The sequence below is a fragment of the Benincasa hispida genome, chromosome 1, assembly GCF_027475165.1.
Source record: "Benincasa hispida cultivar pf3 chromosome 1, pf3_genome.v1.1, whole genome shotgun sequence".
Taxonomy (NCBI): domain Eukaryota; kingdom Viridiplantae; phylum Streptophyta; class Magnoliopsida; order Cucurbitales; family Cucurbitaceae; genus Benincasa; species Benincasa hispida.
This window is the reverse complement of record NC_143478.1, coordinates 14163790-14181383: the sequence shown is the minus strand read 5'-3', so window position 1 is coordinate 14181383 and position 17594 is coordinate 14163790. Positions and strand designations below refer to the sequence as shown.

The 17594-nt window shown below is 32.0% G+C and overlaps 1 protein-coding gene and 1 long non-coding RNA gene across 3 annotated transcripts; both read right to left on the bottom strand.

Annotated features, from left to right (window-relative positions):
* Positions 1–35: 35 nt before the first annotated feature.
* LOC120089961 (uncharacterized) lies at positions 36–2285 on the bottom strand. The gene is made up of 2 exons (XR_005485360.2): positions 1856–2285; positions 36–304 (listed from the first exon to the last, which is right to left on the bottom strand). It is a non-coding gene; the product is annotated as an uncharacterized LOC120089961 (long non-coding RNA).
* Positions 2286–12339: 10054 nt separating this feature from the next.
* On the bottom strand, positions 12340–16126 carry LOC120091019 (cadherin EGF LAG seven-pass G-type receptor, putative (DUF3527)). Of its 2 annotated transcripts, XM_090308339.1 has the most exons (4): positions 15420–15940; positions 14872–15024; positions 12877–14716; positions 12340–12749 (listed from the first exon to the last, which is right to left on the bottom strand). In XM_090308339.1, exons 3-4 carry the CDS (start codon positions 14608–14610, stop codon positions 12579–12581), a joined length of 1905 nt encoding a protein of 634 aa, XP_090164465.1. In that variant the 5' UTR covers positions 14611–14716; positions 14872–15024; positions 15420–15940; the 3' UTR covers positions 12340–12578. The 2 variants fall into 2 exon arrangements, with proteins under 2 accessions (XP_090164465.1, XP_038904737.2); XM_039048809.2 differs by lacking the exon at positions 14872–15024 and having other exon boundaries at positions 15420–16126.
* Between the last annotated feature and the right edge of the window lie 1468 nt (positions 16127–17594).

Sequence of the window (17594 nt, the reverse complement as noted above, 5' to 3'; positions counted from 1 at the left end):
TAAATTCTTAATTCAAAGTTTCAATAGACACAATCTTCCCAATTTAAATGTATAAATTGATATTCACTCCAAAAAGTATTTATAATAATGGGAGCATAACGGTCACATCACATGCTGGCCAGGACAGAGTGTCGGCATCCAATTCAACATAGACATAGCATGAAATCTGGAATTAACTGAATTATATATATTGAGTGACAGATCAACAAAAGAAATGACAAGCATTTCCAGCCTAAAGTCAGATTAAATCACATCAACCTGAATGTTTCCTCCATCTCTCATATCCACTGAAATTCCTCCACACCTACAGAAACCCATCTGTCTTTTTAGTTATATTTATTAGGGGTAAAAATGATTCAGTTCAATTTGGTTCGAACCAAACCAAATTTTTTAATATGTAAAATCAAACAAAACCGCTTTCAAATTCAGTTTTAGAATTTTTTAAAAAATTCGTGTTCTATTCTTTTGTATTTAAAAAAAAATCGATTCAATTTTAAATTCGATTTTGTTGCAATTCAATTTTAAATTTGATTTTACTCTTTTTTTTAAATATATGTGTATATATATATAAAAGTTAAAATCAATTCGGTTCAATTTCAAATTCATTTTTCAAAAGTAAAACCAAACCAAACCAAATTAATTCGGTTTCAAAATTTCTTTAAACTTATTTTTCAATTTCATTGAGTTTTTTATGCGGTTCGATTTTTGTGATTTGAATAACCACCCCTATTATTTATTCAATAATCTTTCTCCAAATATTCTATTACAGTCACGTCCTCCTCATATTATTAATCATTGTCAATCATCTCTATTTTAGTCAAATCAATAGCCAAGTATTCTATTACAGAACAAATTGGTCAATAATTTGAATGGTAGAGTATATAACATGTTGCTTATTCAAGTAGTTTGTTGCCCATGAGGCTACATGGGCAACAAACTGAGCTATTGGTTTGTAAAAATGACAACATAACATAACTTCCAAACTTCCTCCATAACCTGCTTTAATCTCCAAATCAAATCAAATCTAAAGAACTTTAGGTTTATTAAATCTATTCAAGATCCGTAAGTCCAAAAAATGTCATTACTTTTTGGTTAAGTAGTTCAAAATTGAACAAATCAGAATACATGCCACAAATTACCATTACCATCCCAAAGGTCAAAATGTTCAATCTACAACCTCATAATGCTGAGCTAACCATTTTCCACCTCATAATTGGCTGAGCTAAGAAAAAGTAACTCCAAAAATAAAGAACTCTATAACCCCTAAAATTTCAACCCTCAAGGCTATCTAATCAGATGACTTTGATAGATCAAATGGCCTGGAATTCTTGGTTAACCAAAACATAATTTTAATAAGAACCCTTCAGAGTCCAAATCCCATATCAACTGTATCAACCCTCAACGTGCGAAGCAACTTAGTTTTGGATACCACATCCATTTAGTAAGATACTTAATTTTGACACTGACAAATAGAATAATGATCTTAATTTGAAGAACCCCTTCAATTCCTTGAATAAAATAAGAAATAAGATTTCAAAGTTACACCTATGGTTGATCCCCTTTTTTTCAGTAATGTTTGATCCTAGAAGATTTCTAACGAGAAATGTGGTAAACTTGACAACAATGCTGTCATGTAGAGACCAAATGGAACAGATGTGAGCTAAAAATGTTACACACATTTGTAACGATGGGCTCGGTCAATTTTCCAGACTCGTAACTGTATCAAACCATTCAAATTAAGAGATGATACATGACTAAGTCTGGGAGCACCAAATTTCTCGCGAAAACCATTAGCAATCAAATTAACCTGAACCCTAACATTCTACAACATACCATAAGAAAAGAGAGTGATTACCAATGTAGAAATGTTCCAACCTTGACAGAGATGATAAACGAAGTTATCATCTGGGAAAGGGGTAAGGTTGGTCTGCAATCTAGCTGGTTATGGGAGGTGACGAGAAACCAAATACAGAAAATCCTCGACACCACATCACCAGCGATTCAGAAATTACGGCAAAACAAATGGAGATAGAGAAAAGAAGAATGAAGTCGAAGGAAGAAGAACGAAAATGAATGAGAGACGAAGATGAAGATTAGGGTTTTGGCCATGTTTAATCCGATGGAACGTTTCCGTCTGATGATGAAGATTAGGGTTTTGGCCATATTTATACACAAGTATGGAGGAGATGACGGACGGACTTGGGCTTTGAAGCCCAAAATTCATTCAGGCCCAAATAGGCGGCTGCGTCAGTTTTGGGCCTAATTGTAATGAATCCACTCCACTACATTCGTGGTTCTTGATCCACAATCTCCTACTGGGCAATTGAATATTTTCGATCCACACCTCCCATAACCAGCTAGATTGCATTTATTATTGTTTATATTTTATGGTAATATTTTTTAAGAAGAACGAAAATGTATTTATTATGATTTTTTCTCTTTTTCAATTGTAGAGATAAAATGCATTTGATATTTATTATATAAATTTATTTCAAAGAAGTTGTGTATAAATATATCTTAATTTTTTTAATGATATCTTGAATCTTATTTTCATTATTTTTTTTTTTTTTTACTTTAGGGTATTCGTGTTTCCTTTCCATTTATAAATTTAAAATTTAAAATATTCAAATTCTATTAAAAAAATGATTTTATCATTTCTTTTTCTTTTCAATACCGTTACATTTGATTTTTTTTTATATTTTATGGTAATATTTTTTCATATTGTTTCAAATAATTATACGTATGATTTATTTTTCCCATGCTAATGTAATCTTAAAATGTTTATTTCTATTATTTTCTAATATCAATAACCAAAACAAAAATATATTTTTATATTTTATTTTGTGTTAAACTATATTAGTTATTACTAAATACATATTATTTTTAAAATAAATATAGTCCAATAAAAATATTTTTTTAGTTCTTATAAAAAAAAATATGTTGCTATTTTTCTATATATATATATATATATATATATATATATATATATATATATATATTATTTGAAATATGAAATAGAATAATGTATGAATGATTTAAATGATAATTTAAAAATATAACTTTAAATCTTAATTGATTAAGAAAATGAAAATGCGCAAAGTAAGAATTTATTATTAACTAATTAATAATTTTTCATAAAATTATTTTAAACAAAAATAAATATAAAATATTTTTTTCAACAACATGTATGCACGGTAGTTGTATTGAAATTTTAATAATTACTCGTAAGAAATAATTTTTTTTTTATTTGATTGTTATAGAAAAATTATTATGGCATGTCATTGGAGATTGAACCTGACACATTTTCTACCTTAATTCTGCCATTCTAATTGTTGATTTTGGAAAAGATAGTAATAATACATTGGTCGGGGAATTCGCTATGCCTAAATTAAAAAGAAAAACAAAAAGCTGAACCCTAAAAATGGTCATGTGTTAGTTTGTTAATTGCCCTCATTAAAAATTTGCCACATGATAGTTTTTTTAAAATAATTTTTTTAAAAAAAAATCTATTTCGATAAAAACGGACATGGAACTATACCTAATCATTTTCCAATCTAGTGGAAAAAAATATAGGTATAGCCTTGGCTGCATCTATTTATTGAACAGTTCAAACTCTATCCACATCATGTATAAAAATAACTGCATTTTTTTTTATTTTATTTTTCTACTATCTATAGAAAGAGTTGCACCAAATTAGGTGTAGCCTAGGTAGTACCTTTACCCTAAATAAAATATTGTTGTCAATTCTTTTCAATAATTTTTTTTAAAAAATTGTCTACTATATATAAAAATGAGTGCATTATTATTTTAAATAAATATTTCTTCTTCCTAACTTTACATTAATATATCTTTTATTACATTTTTAGTTTAAGACACAAATCTATATCAAATTGGTACTTTGAAGAAAAAAAATTATATTAATGAAATTTATGGAACTTTATTTAAGTGTAATTATAATCAATAATTTATTTTCTTAATTAAAAAATAACATTTATCCTATAAATGTACTTGATTTTGGAAAGTCTCAATTGATTCATAAAATGTTTGATTTTTTTTTTTTTTTGTTATTTAATAATACAAGAAAATATATATTATCAGTCAACTCTAACTCTTTATGTTAATTTATACAAGCATACTAACTTACCTATTAGTATTAACAATTATTTTTTCAATTGAGTATTGTTGGGTCATCAAAAAGTGTCAACTATTGAATCCATGTATAACATATGTTATCTCAAATAATATCAGGGTGGGAAATCACTACCGGACTTTAATTCAACATATATTTGATTGAGTTCTGTCTAATCCAAATTTCAAACAAAGAAACTTATTCCTAAAAATGTTTTATAGAATCAATAAACAAATCATTCCAATCGAATATAGAATACAATAAAATAGTAATAGAGAATGAATACCTTTCAAGAAAGAAGAGAATCGAAGGATAGAGAGGTAAAATTCTTACTCTATAATTCATTATGTTTAGTTCCAATATATTAAAAAAATATTATTTTATTTTTAATAATTTATCATTGCAAAATTTCATACTGATTCCATGGTATGCAATAATTGATATTAGTATGCTAAACTCTAAAATTGTTGAACCATGCATAAATAGAATTATAAGAATTAGTAAGGACCTACAAAATTTAAAAAATATGTAAGTAAAGTAGTTGCAAATTGAAATTTTAATTTTTTTTTGGCATAATTACTTGTAAGATTTATTATTTTTAAAATTTGATTGTTGGTGGAGATTTATTATGGCACGTTGTTAGACGATTGAACGCCACATCTCCGACCTTAGTTTTGTGTCGATTTTGAAAAAGACAATAAAGTAATAATATATTGGTCGATTAAAAAATCATGAAACGGGAGGATGGAGGGTATGGGCAAATTTGCCCCCAAAAAAATACTAAATGTAAAAACTAAAAATTGTCGTGAATATTTGTTAACCTGATTATCATAATGATTGGGTGTGAGAGTTTGTAAACTGCCCCTAATAAAAATTTTCCTTGTGGTAGTTTTTTTTTTTTTAATAATTTTTAAAAGGTTTTTTTTATTATATATATAAGAAGGGATACATGGGATTGTACCTAATCATTTTTCAATATATATATATATATATATATTAAAAAATAATAAAATAATTAAAAAAATATATTCCAAGTGCAACCTTGGTTGCATCTATTTATTATGCAGCTCAAATTGTACCCAATAAAAAGTTAAAAAAAAACAAGATCAATACATCAAGAGGCATCAATTCTGTAAATATCAATCTATATAAATTCAATAAAAATCAATAGAGTTCACAACAATAATTCATAAACAAGGTCAATCCTCAAATAAGATAAATAAAATTCTATTCGCAAAGTTGAGTAGTTACCTTAACCGCTCATATTCATGAGCAAATCTCCACTACAATGTAAAGAAATGCAAGAAAATAAGTGGGGAAGAGTAAGAGAGAGATTAAAGGGTGAAAGAAGGTAGAAAAACTTTGTGAAGGTGTGGAATTCGGGAGGTGTGTTGACCTAAAAAATCGTGCCTATTTATAAACATTGGCCGAGTGCAGGGACGCTCTTATCGTGGCGTAGACCCCGAGCGTCGCTACGCCAAACAATGCGCTCCCTTCATCACAGACATGCACAAAGGGCTAATCTTCTGCCAAAGTTTCGAGTGCCATGGCGCTCCATGAGACGGAACATTCTGCCTTTGAGCACCAAGCAGGAGCAATAATGCTCCAAGGGCACTTTTGCAAATCCTTGGCTCTTTGTTCGGTTGATGCTTCCAGAGCCTCATTTGGACACGTTTTAGCTTCAATTCAACTCTAATAGTTTGGTCTATCTTCTAATTGTTCAAAACCTGCAAAACCAATAAATAAATCAATAAAATCAAGGAAGGAGCATGAATTAGGCTAGGAAAGATAAGTTATCAAATCACCCCGAACTTAATCCTTGATCATCTCTGAGCGAGGTAGAAAATACACTCAATCACACATTGTAAAATTTGCTTAGTTACATGGCTCGTGACTCAAGTTTTAACCGTCAATCAAGATCATGCATACAATCCATAATGTCATCTAAAAACAAACAATCAAATGATGCAATTTAATAAAGTTTCTTCAAATCTATTCATGCATAAATGTTTGGACTAAAATAGGTGTCGTAAATTCCATCTTACCCAAAACAAATGAAATTTATAATACTCTAACTACAACTAAAACTAGCATGTAGCAATAGTAAGTAAGAGATCGATCCCAAGAGAACCTCTATTAATTGGCCTAAAATAGACTAAAGAATTTCAAAATGCAAAAGATTAAATGAGGTTGTTTGTTTTAAAGAACTATAAACTAACTAAGTGAAAAGGCAAGAATTGATATAGGAACTTTACTAATGAGAGAAGTAAGAGAGATTATGAGATAAGATTCAATTGAAAATGAAATCTTGGGGATTTTATGTAAACTAGGCAATTCTATCATTGGGTTAACAAAGAATAATGCAATTATAGATTATTTAATGGTTCATTAAGAATAAATCCCTAATGTCTTAATTAGCTAATTTGACAATTAACCCTAATATGGGTCTTAATTCCTTCCTAAAGTCTTAATTGCTTCCTAAAGACATTTCACAATTAATCCCTAAATGCATTAAACTCGTGGGTTTTCTTAACTATTCCAAATCTTGAAATCAAAAGACTAAAAATTCAAGATTGATGGCATGAATGTTATGAATTAATAGGTTCTTTAAAGAAAAGAAGAAAAGAAGTCTACATTTCCTATCAAGGCTATTAATTCTTGCAACCCTAGTTATAAATTTGTTATAGAACTATGTAATTTTTGTATATAAAAATTGATTAATCTTGAGTTGTCAATTCATTCTTAATCAATTTTATTCTAAATCTCAAGAAGAACAATCAAAAGAAAGTAACTACATGAAATAAATTCAAAGAAAAGTCTGAAGAAAGTGTCTTCCCTAAGAAAAAGGATTACCTACTCATTGATGGTGAAATTCTTTAAGAAATCCATTGATAGTTGCATAATTGGTACAAGAATTAAATACAAATTGATTGAATCTCTCCAAAATTTATAAGAATGGCTCTCTAAATTTGAAATCTCTAAATTTAAGTTTTTCTACTCTCTCTTTGCGCAAGGTGCACGTGCGCGCGGACTATTCTATGAATATTCGGAGCGTTGCAACCCTGGATTAAGCGTTGCGACACTACCCTATTTTATAGAAAATAGGTGCATTTTGTCTTCAAGCATCAAGCTAGCGTCAGGCTCAGTGTTGTGAGGAGCGTCACGACGCTGCAAACATTGCTGAAGTGTGTTGAATTGTTACTCTTGAGGGGCAAAATGGTAATTCATCCTGGATATTCTTGTTAATTGATCTTTTGGTGTTATTTGGCTTGAATTAGCTCAAAATCTTTCGAAATAGCTTCGTTGAGCCGAGATTGGAATTTACCTACCAAAATAGACATTTAAGCAAATAATTACGATAGTATTTAGAGTTTTATCATAGAAAAGATAGTCTTTTACAAGACCTATCAAAATACCCCAACTTGGCTCTTGGTCGTCCCGAACAAGTCTAAAATAGAAATATGCATATATTCAAGCAAAAATGGATTGTTTGTTGTTTATTCAAAGTTTCATTATTTTATTCAAAATTGACTTATTCAAGTTGGCATATTTTCATCTTCACATCCAAATGGTCAATACATTCAAGTGTCTTACACAATGAATTGATTCTCATCTCTTTTCTCAACAATCAAGGAAGTAAGGATATAAGCAAGCATTTAGAAATTCAAAGTTTTGCTAACAAAAGGTTGAAGCTTATTTTGAAAAGAAAATATATTTTTCTTGCAAAATCATAAAAGAAAATACTACCTAGTTTTAGTTTACTTAAAGGCCTAAACTAATAGAAAAAAGACATCCAACTTTCATTTCCTCTTCGTCCTACACAGGCCCTATTATCGATCTATGATACCTAACTTGCATTGGAGAGAGGCAATTCTAATACCAGGGTGCCTTTTTAAACTCACGCACACAAAATGTAATTGACATTTCTTTTACTTAGAGGGATAGCTTTCACACTCGCATCATCGGGAACCTATCTTCTTTTCTCGCGGTCCCCAACAGAAAAACGATGAAGGTAGCTCTTTTCACCTCTACCTATGCACACACACATTAGTGAAGGTTATGTTAATTTTGAAATTTTTCTTTTTTTTTTTTGTGCTAGCAATTTTTTTTTTTTTTTTACACTAGGCCGTTTTTATTCCTCTTTGTCTAGACTTGCTACTCTAAAATAAGATGGTTGTTCTTAGACCAAAGTTTTTCCTATTGGGGTAACAAATAAAATTAAGTAGATATGACATTTTTAAGAGTTTAAATATTCTAAATAAATCTAAAAGTTTAAGTGTCCGATTTCTTTATGAAGTTAAAAGGAAAAGAAAGTTTCTTTTGAAAGATGAGTTTCAAAATTTTATTTGAAAAAACTTAAAAGGTCGAAAATTTTGTTTGTATCCTAACTAGAAAGAGTGTGTCATCAAAGTTTCATCAATAAGAATCAAGAGATTGAATAAAAACAAATGATGCATAGAATCAAAGTGAATGAGATTCTTGAATATGCAAATATGAATTTATTGCATTCAAGGCAAAAAAAAATGGACTTTTGAAGAATAAAGAATTCAATTGACATGTTTTTCAAAGAATCAAAATTACACTATCAAAATGATTCAAAGCCTCAAATTTATTCATACATGTCAGAACAAAATCACAAAATCTATATAATCAATCTAAGTAATCAACAATCTATTAACCCAAGCTCAAATGCTTAAGGGTTCCAGACATGCAAAAATTTTCAGTGAGGCTCATTTTTAAAGTTAATCAAAGAATACTCAAAAGAATACAAAAAACATGCAATGTTTCCCACCCCCGACTTAAAGATGGAACATTGTCCTCGATGTTTAGAATAAGCAAATAAATTCAAGAAACAAAAGAGAAAGGGTGTAGAGAGAAACTTCCCTAGTTTTGTTGTTGATCGTTTATTTACATGATAGAGAATTTTCTTGCTTTTGTTTCTTTTTTTATTTTATTTATTTAAGAGCTCCTTTTTCTTCTTTTTATTGAGTAAATCAACTACAAAGGAAAAAGAGAAGAATCAATTATTCTATTTATTTGAAATGCTAAAATAAGAAAGAAAAATGAAAAATTAGAAACGAAAAATGAAAAATGAAAAAGAAAAGAAAGAAAGAGAAATTTTTGTCCTGCTAAAATTTTTTAGCGTCATTTGCTCGACGTTGGTGAAGAGGGGTGTCAAATATATGAGGGATTAGCTAAACGCAAGCCCAATTAGACTTGGTTTAGATGCCATTCATTGTAGATTTTGAGCATGTGCCCGTTCACCTTGAAGATTTTTCCTGTTTCTCAGGAAACATCAAAATTTTTGGATTTTTTAGGTTTTTGCTTCTTGGGGGGTTTTGAAACAACTTCCCAAGTTCTTGCTCTCTTTTAAAGAAGGAAAAGTTTAGAAGCTTTGTTTTTGTTTTTGGTATTACAATTGAATTTCGAATTTGAATTACCAGTTGAAGGTTTTTCATTTATACAATTTTTGTTTTGAAAATTTGAATCTACTTTTAAAGTATTTACATTTTGGCAAAATTTGTTGTTGAAAGAATTCAAATTATCATCTTTTGAAGAAGATTCATTCTTTTCACAAATTTGAAGTGAAGAATTGGAAACATGCTTTTTATTTGAATTATCATGGTCGCAAAAGTGAAGAGATGCATGAGAAGAATTATGAGTCTCCAATCAAAACCATAATGAATGGAAGGGGCTACCAAACAATTAGAATTTTTGTATAATATAGAATCAACAATGTGATCAATTTCATCATACGTGTCTATGGAGCAAAGAGAATAATACTCCAAAAATTTCATGGCATCATATATATTGAAAGATTTAACTTCTCCATTAAATTCAACGAATAAAGACCCTTTATGTATGTCTTTTCTAGTTTTCGCTGTTTTCATGAAGGGTTTACCTAATAAGATTGTAGTTATAGGAATCTCACAGTCCAAACTAACGGAAGAGATCGCAAGATACGCTTGATACATATCCTTCACCCACTTACTATGGACTACTTACTCCATTCACCTTGATCTTGACTCATACAAACTAGGGTTGGAAAACTGGAGAATTTATTCGGGGCCCCGTCCGGTGACAGTATCCTCGCCCCGACCCCGATTAATCCCCAACCCCGAATTTATATATATATTTTTATCCCTTCCCCAGTCCCCTCTCGCTCTCTATAATCTGCAACATCCCTCCCCTCTCGTTCATCCCTCCCCTCTCGCCCAAATCCCTCCGACCCTCTCCGCTGCTTCTAAAACAGGCCCTCTCCACTCTATCCTCGAGAAAATGGGGAATGGAACCCTGCGGGGACCCCGTTTCCCCGATGGGGAATCCCCACCCCTGTCCTCGTCTTCAAATGGCGGGGATGGGGGACAATTTCCCCCACGGGGCTGGGGACTAAGGACGCCCCTCCGCCTCGCCCCGGTCTCGTTGTCAACCCTAATACAAACACTTTTCGAATGGAGGTCACTCCCAGGGTGACACGAAGCACCATATGAATCTCATGGTAAGTCGATCCTTCACAGGTTGTTCGTAATAACAGTTGGGTCAATATGTTGTTTAACCCCCAATATCACATCTTGCTCCTTAAGTTCTAGTGATCCTCTAATGAACAATTGGTTTGTGATCCAATCACTAAACTGAATCCCTCTTGAATCTATGAGAGGGTGGGGCCCCTTGTTCAAGACCTAGATTTAGTAATTAAGAGAACAATCTTTCTTCTATCACTAAATCGGGTAGACGTGAATTCCGTCTTGCACCCTATGTCCCCATCTATCTACCCGGTCTTACCCCTGAAATGGGAGGCTTATTGAGCAGACGTTGTTGAGCCAACCCTCACTTATGCAAATCTAAGGATAATTCCGAATAAACAAGAGTTCATAGTTAGCTCAGGATTAATATCGAGTTACCTTGGTCATCTAAACGAAATAATCAGTCTTCAACAGTAAACAACTTTATAAAGTAAGAGTGACTTATTTCTTGGTCTGATCTTACAAAAAAAAAAAAAAAAAATCAATTTCATTTATAAAAAAACTGCATTAAATACCCCAACTCAATTCAACTCTACACTCCAAACACAGACTTTCTAACTTAAATCAACTTAGCACCCAAGCATAGACAATAATTACCAACTCAACTCAACTCTACATCCAAACACAAACAATTTAACTTTCTAAATAATTTAACTCCCCAAACAATAATTATCTATTGAACTCAACTGTGTGCTTTTATTGTGCACCAAATACCCTTTTAAGTGTGCTCCTTTAAATCGAAATGACTTGTTGAGATCTTTGACATTCTCATTTAATTTCTCAATAGTAGACTCCATCTCAGACTATCCATGAAATTGATGGGGAATCAAATAATAGAGGAAAATGAAGTTAATGTTGAGAAAACAAATACGTTAACAATTAGGTTAGAGCGTGAATATCTTACTCTCTTTCAAGAGATTAAGTCATCTACGATTTGTGTTGTATCTCTTTATTACCACGGTACATCAGATATTTCTATGGTCTATCCCCTCCAAGATACAACAACTAACTGAAAAATTGTATAACTCAATCAATCTACACTAAAAGATTGATCTCAAAGCTCTACAACTAAGAACATCCTTCTTTTGACTAATTGCTCTTAAGGAGTTAGGAGCCAAGGAGAGAAATACGAGAGAGAAAGATATATCATTCTTTTTGTTGTTGAAGTTGTACATCTTGATGAAAAGATGCTACCTAGATCTTGATTTTTAATGTTCATAATAATAACATCTAAATTCAAGTGTGTTTAAGCTTTCTATTTAAGTCAACAAATCAACTACGTAAACTCTTTCTTTAACTTAATTTAAAATGTAACACCAATCAATAAACCTATGATCTCTGTTCAAAATGTAACTGGAAAAAGGAAAATTTCATAATCATGTTTTCAAAAGGGCAATTCAAATAACTTTCCAAAATCATATCATTTTATTATTACACAACTAGCCTTTACAAAACTATAATATAAAAAATAAAAACAAAAAGTCCTCAACAATAGATGTTGTAGACACGAAATTGGATGTCAACTTCAAAACCAAAAAAGTCAAGACATTAACCCAATTCCTCTTCAAACATGTCCCCACAGCTGAAAATGGAGAACACAAACTTATCTAACAACAAAGTTTAGAACTTTTCCAATTCATACCTTTCTAAACAAAGATTTTCAGATAAAAGTAACACAAAATCAGATTGAATCAACTGCACTGAATTATTTCTCTGTTTATGTTTTCTGGGTTTCATCGAAATGAAAAGCTTGTAGGGGTCAAAAATGGAACAATCTATGGAGGTTTTTCTTCTTCGTTTAAACAATTACAAATCAGTTAAAACTTCTAATTTTCATGTGTAAAAGCTCAAACTTGCCTATTGCTTTCTGCTATGGAGTAAGAAAAATTCAACTATTACATTAAACTTACGATTGATCTTGCTAGCTATTTTAACTCATGTACATTTCGGGGCTTGAGACCGGGACTTCGCGAATGGACGATCGCCACTGCAATCGAGAAACATTGCAGAGGTGATAGTTTTGGTTGAAAATGAACAAAGTACAAGCCATCGCGGATGTTCACCATCCTCAATGTTGGAGGACCATTCTCATAACCCTGAAACACATCAATTCCATTCTCATCACAAATCTAGCTAAACATGGTTTCCATGCTCTGAGAAGCAACATATCACACGACTTCGAAACACACAAAGACACAAAGAGAGGAGAGTGTGTGTGTATACCTTAGGATGTATGTTAAATGCCCGGCACTCCTGCGTGTCTGCTTGGCGTAAAATATCACCATTGACCGATTGGCCTTCAAATATTGTTAGAGGACATCCAATGTCCCAACCACCACAATCACAGAGTCCACCCGATCTCCACCGCTCCTTGAGGGTGGAAGGACCACCGTTCCTTGTTCTAGGTCCGCCATGAAGACCAGCAGGGATAAGAATATCCATGCTCGTTGAACATTTTCCACTGTTTCGTGCACAACAGTCGGCCTGCATTGAGGTTTCCAGTGAATCGTTTGTTTGTTTGGCCTTGACCTGTTTGAGAAACTTTAAACCCCAACCTCCAACTCTACTGCCACGATCTTCCGGGAGATGGTCTCTCACAACAATGGCAGCCAATTCAAGATTGGGGGGAAGGTCACGAGCACAAATTAAGTCATCAACGCTGTTTAGTTTATCCGTGTATGGTTCCCAAGGACAAGAATCCTTCAAGACACCAGATCTATTCAAGTTAGGTATGCTTCTTTGTTTAGATGAGTTACTTGTCCTAAATACTTCAGCCACCTTCCTTGGAAATACCTTGTTCTTCTTAAGGATAGTGTTTGAAGCATTAATCTCCAAGTCAGAATTTTCAATACCACCAAACAACACAAATTCAGTATCTGCAATTTTTGAATTATTCGGACAGACACTATAAGAAGTCGACACCGTCATCTTGCCAACAATACGGGGTCCGCAATTTCTAACCTCATGGTCCTTTAGACTGCTCTTTGTGGAACAAAACAAATAAACATAGTCCACAGAGTTATTATCTGCCGATGTGACCTTCAATGAGCTAGCTACATAGACTTCCTTCTCATCGTCTACGGAGAAGATGAAGTAAGGACTTCCATCCTTCCATGTGAACTGAAGCATACCTTGACAAAGCGGTGTGGACGCTGAACTCGAAGAAGACTGATCAGAACATAAAGAATTTCTGCTGGGTGTGGAGAAAAACCTCTCATTTGCTGCATCTGATTCATCTTGACGGTTTCCTGGTTTTGCGTTGTCTAGCTTCTTCAATGAAGATATATCCACACCATCGGGAGAGTCCATAAAATTGCTGCCTGTGAAGCCTTTGATATCATTCAAGTCCATTCTTATCAAGTTTGAAGTTTCCTCTGTGATACCGAGTTGATGCAATAAAGGACTCTTCAATATGTTGATCATGCTCTTGCTTCCCATAATTGAACCAACATACCACAGTTTGCTCGAGCTTACAACTGTATTTCCATCCTCACCTGTTGAAGGGCACGCGATAATGAACCTTTCCATATCACCCATCCCCCTCGTTCGCAATTTAGCAGCGCTCAAGCTTTCAGTCAGAGCACCAGTCTTCACAGAGCTCGAGCTTATAGATTCATTACAACGAGCAGGCTTTGATGCACTAATTTGAATCAATTCCAAGCATCGCCGAAGATATTTCTCATCTATCGTCACCATATACTTCGGAACCTTAAAGTCTAACCCTATATTACAGTTAAAAACCGAATCATGAACATGGCTTTTACTGATTCGGTATTGCTTCAACTTCAAATATAATGCATGAGGCAAAAATACCTTCTTATTCAACCCTCTTGATATTGAGTACTTTGACAGACCCAAATCACTATTTTCTAACAACTCCTCGTCCTTGCTTCTGTCACAGAAAGAACCAATTTTACTTCGTCGATCTTTCCGAGCATCAATAGATGTTTGTTCCATATCCTATCTCCAGTAAATTAAGGATCATGAATGGCTGAAAATTTTCTCTACTTCACAACAAGACTAGATTCTCTCTCTCTCTCCAAATCACGTAGTTCTTTAAGACCTGAACATAGATTGAAAGTATTTTCGTAAGATCATAAGATCGTGCATAAAATCTGAAAAAGAAGAACATTACACATCAATTCCAAAAACAAAACAAGAACTTAAATCTACGATCAGAAAATGAGATGTGGTATTGAGTTTTGGGTTGTGACTAACATAACATGCAAAGTGATGGAACTTCCATCCTCCCTCTCGTCCTCCATTATCAATCATTTCAAGGTTTGTCTGAGGATTGACTGTATAAATTTGAAGCTGAAAGAAACCTGCTCTGAATCTCCTAAATCAGAAACTTACTCAGATGGGATTGAACTGTGGAAGAGAAAAAGCGATCTGGAATCAAAAGATTGGGAAACACACGAAGAATCAAGCAAAAAAATGGCCATCAAACTAAAGAATGGCTTCCGATTGTTTCCAGAAGGTGGAAGAAACTCAAGCAAACGAAGAAGAAGAAGGGAAAATAGGGCAAAAGATACAGTCTTTCTGTAACCCCACAAAGGAAATCAGAGCTTGAAAGGCTAAACATCATTAAGAAAGATAAACCCACAACCCAAAACACAAAGTTTTTACAGAAAGTAAGCTCAATAAACAAGTACAAAACAAAAGATGAAATGATGAAAAAGAAAAGAGAAGTATAATAATAATAACAACAACATTAACAATAATAATTAACAAAGCAAAGCAAAGATCAGCTTTTCTCAACTTGCCTCAAGAATTGGATCCAAGGAGAAGCAAAAGATGAGTCCAGTCAAAGAAGCAGAGACAAACAAAGAGACCCACAAGAGAGGAAGCACAAAAATCTCCTCTGAAATCCTCCAAGCCTTGAAGTTTGAGCATATATTCGGTGCAAGAAAGAAAGAAAAGAGAGCACTAGAAAGGTCAACACTCAATAGCTTAGTGGGGGGAATAAATTTCTTTTTGAAAAATAAAAACAGAACGGAACAGAACCAAGTTCGCACATGGAAAAGCAGGATAAGCTTTATGGCCCTCTAAAACTAAGACGGCCAACGATGATAATGCGTGGCTGCAAACTGCAAAAACCCCTTCTCTTTTTATTGTAATGGAGAAATGGAAGTGAGGGTCAATGAACAGAAATTGCGGTGTTTAAAGGTCCCACAGCCATGGCGAAAAGGCAGAGAAATGTTTGATTTTCAGAGGCGACCCAGTTTCAGAAACTACCAAATATTTCACCTTGAAGAGGAGATGATGAAGAAAAGAAATGGGGGTTAGTGAGCTGTTGCGCATATAAGTCCACTATGTAAAATGGAGCCCACTACGCGCATTGTTCTTTAGGAACAGAGGATTTTCATTTTAGAAACAACAGTTTCCTTTTGGGGTGGAAAGTGGAAAATTTGGGTTTCCGATTTTTCTGATTCATCGATTGTTTCGCTGCTAAGAATCCTTTCTTCAGTGTAATTTCTTTTTTTCTTTTCTTTTTTTTTTTTTTCAATTTGTTTTCAAGTATGTGAAGCTGGATCAAATTAGGGTTTACAGATTTTGTAAGATTAAATTTCAAATTAATCCATTAACATCAATTAAAAAATTAGAAGTTTAAAACCTGTTAATTTAAAAGAAGAAAAATCAAAACAAACAAACAAAAAAATGAATACACAATACAAAGATAATTTGTTGACTTTATCTAATTCAATAAAATAAAATCGATAATTTTTTTTAAATGGTACCAACCAAGGCATAGTACTATAACATGTTTATTGAATGAACTTCCTGTCCATGTGAAATTATCCTTTTTTCTTCTACCATTCTCCCACGGAACAAAAAGTGAGTTGAAATATGCACTTAGATAAAATATAAAATAATCAAAATACAAATAAACTTTAAAAAAACAATGGCTAAAAAATCCACTATTTATTTTTTTTTTCTCTCTTCATTTTTAAATTACCTTTTTAGCTTTGTGTTTCAACGATATTGGAAATAGTTAAGAAACAAAAATAAATAAATAAATAAAGCAATTTTTTCTTCGTTTTAAATTTTACATTAAAATTTAAATTAAAAATAATAATTAAAGAATAAGAGGGAAGAATGGCCGAGGGAGAAATTATTTTTTAATTAATATTTTTTATTTAAAATGTTATACTTTAAATAAATTCTGAGGACTCTTTAAACTTTTTAATCCAAAGTCAAAATAATACATTTTGAAATCTTAAAAAAATTTCCTTTTTTTCTTTCAAATATCATTATGGTCATTATACTTTGAGATTTTTTCAATTTTAGTCCTTATATATTTTTAATAAATCTTAAATTTATTCCTTGAAGTAACTATACAATAATAATGATGTTTATACAAGAAAATATAAAATGTGAATATATTTTAATACCTATAGTAAAAATTCTAACCGATAACATTTAAAATTAATAATAAATAATAAACAACTAGATTTATAATGTTTTTAAATTATTGGACATATGAAATTTTAAAGATTAAATTTGCAAAAACTTCAAAATATATAGGAACAACGTGATATTTTAACTTTTTTCCTCTGTCTGAATATTTGATTCGGATTGTAAAAAAAAAAAAAGAAAAAAAAAAAAAAGAAAAGAAAGTTGTTTGGGCACGTGAAAGAGAGAGAAAATAAGAGTTGGGAGTAAACAACAAGCAGTCAACAACAAACATACCCATCTCTCATTCGTCACACGATCCAATTCCATGACCTTCCCCCCATTTCGGGTCGGATCCATAAATCCAATCTAATTTTATGTAATTATGATAAAATTATTTAAAATATTTTTAAATATAACAAAATATCCTATCTTATGATAAGGAAGTTAACCCGTTTTACTCTATTTAAAAATATTCCTTATATATATAGTGGATGTGTTGCTCTTTTTTCCCTCTCTTCCATTTTAACTTTGAGATTTGTTCT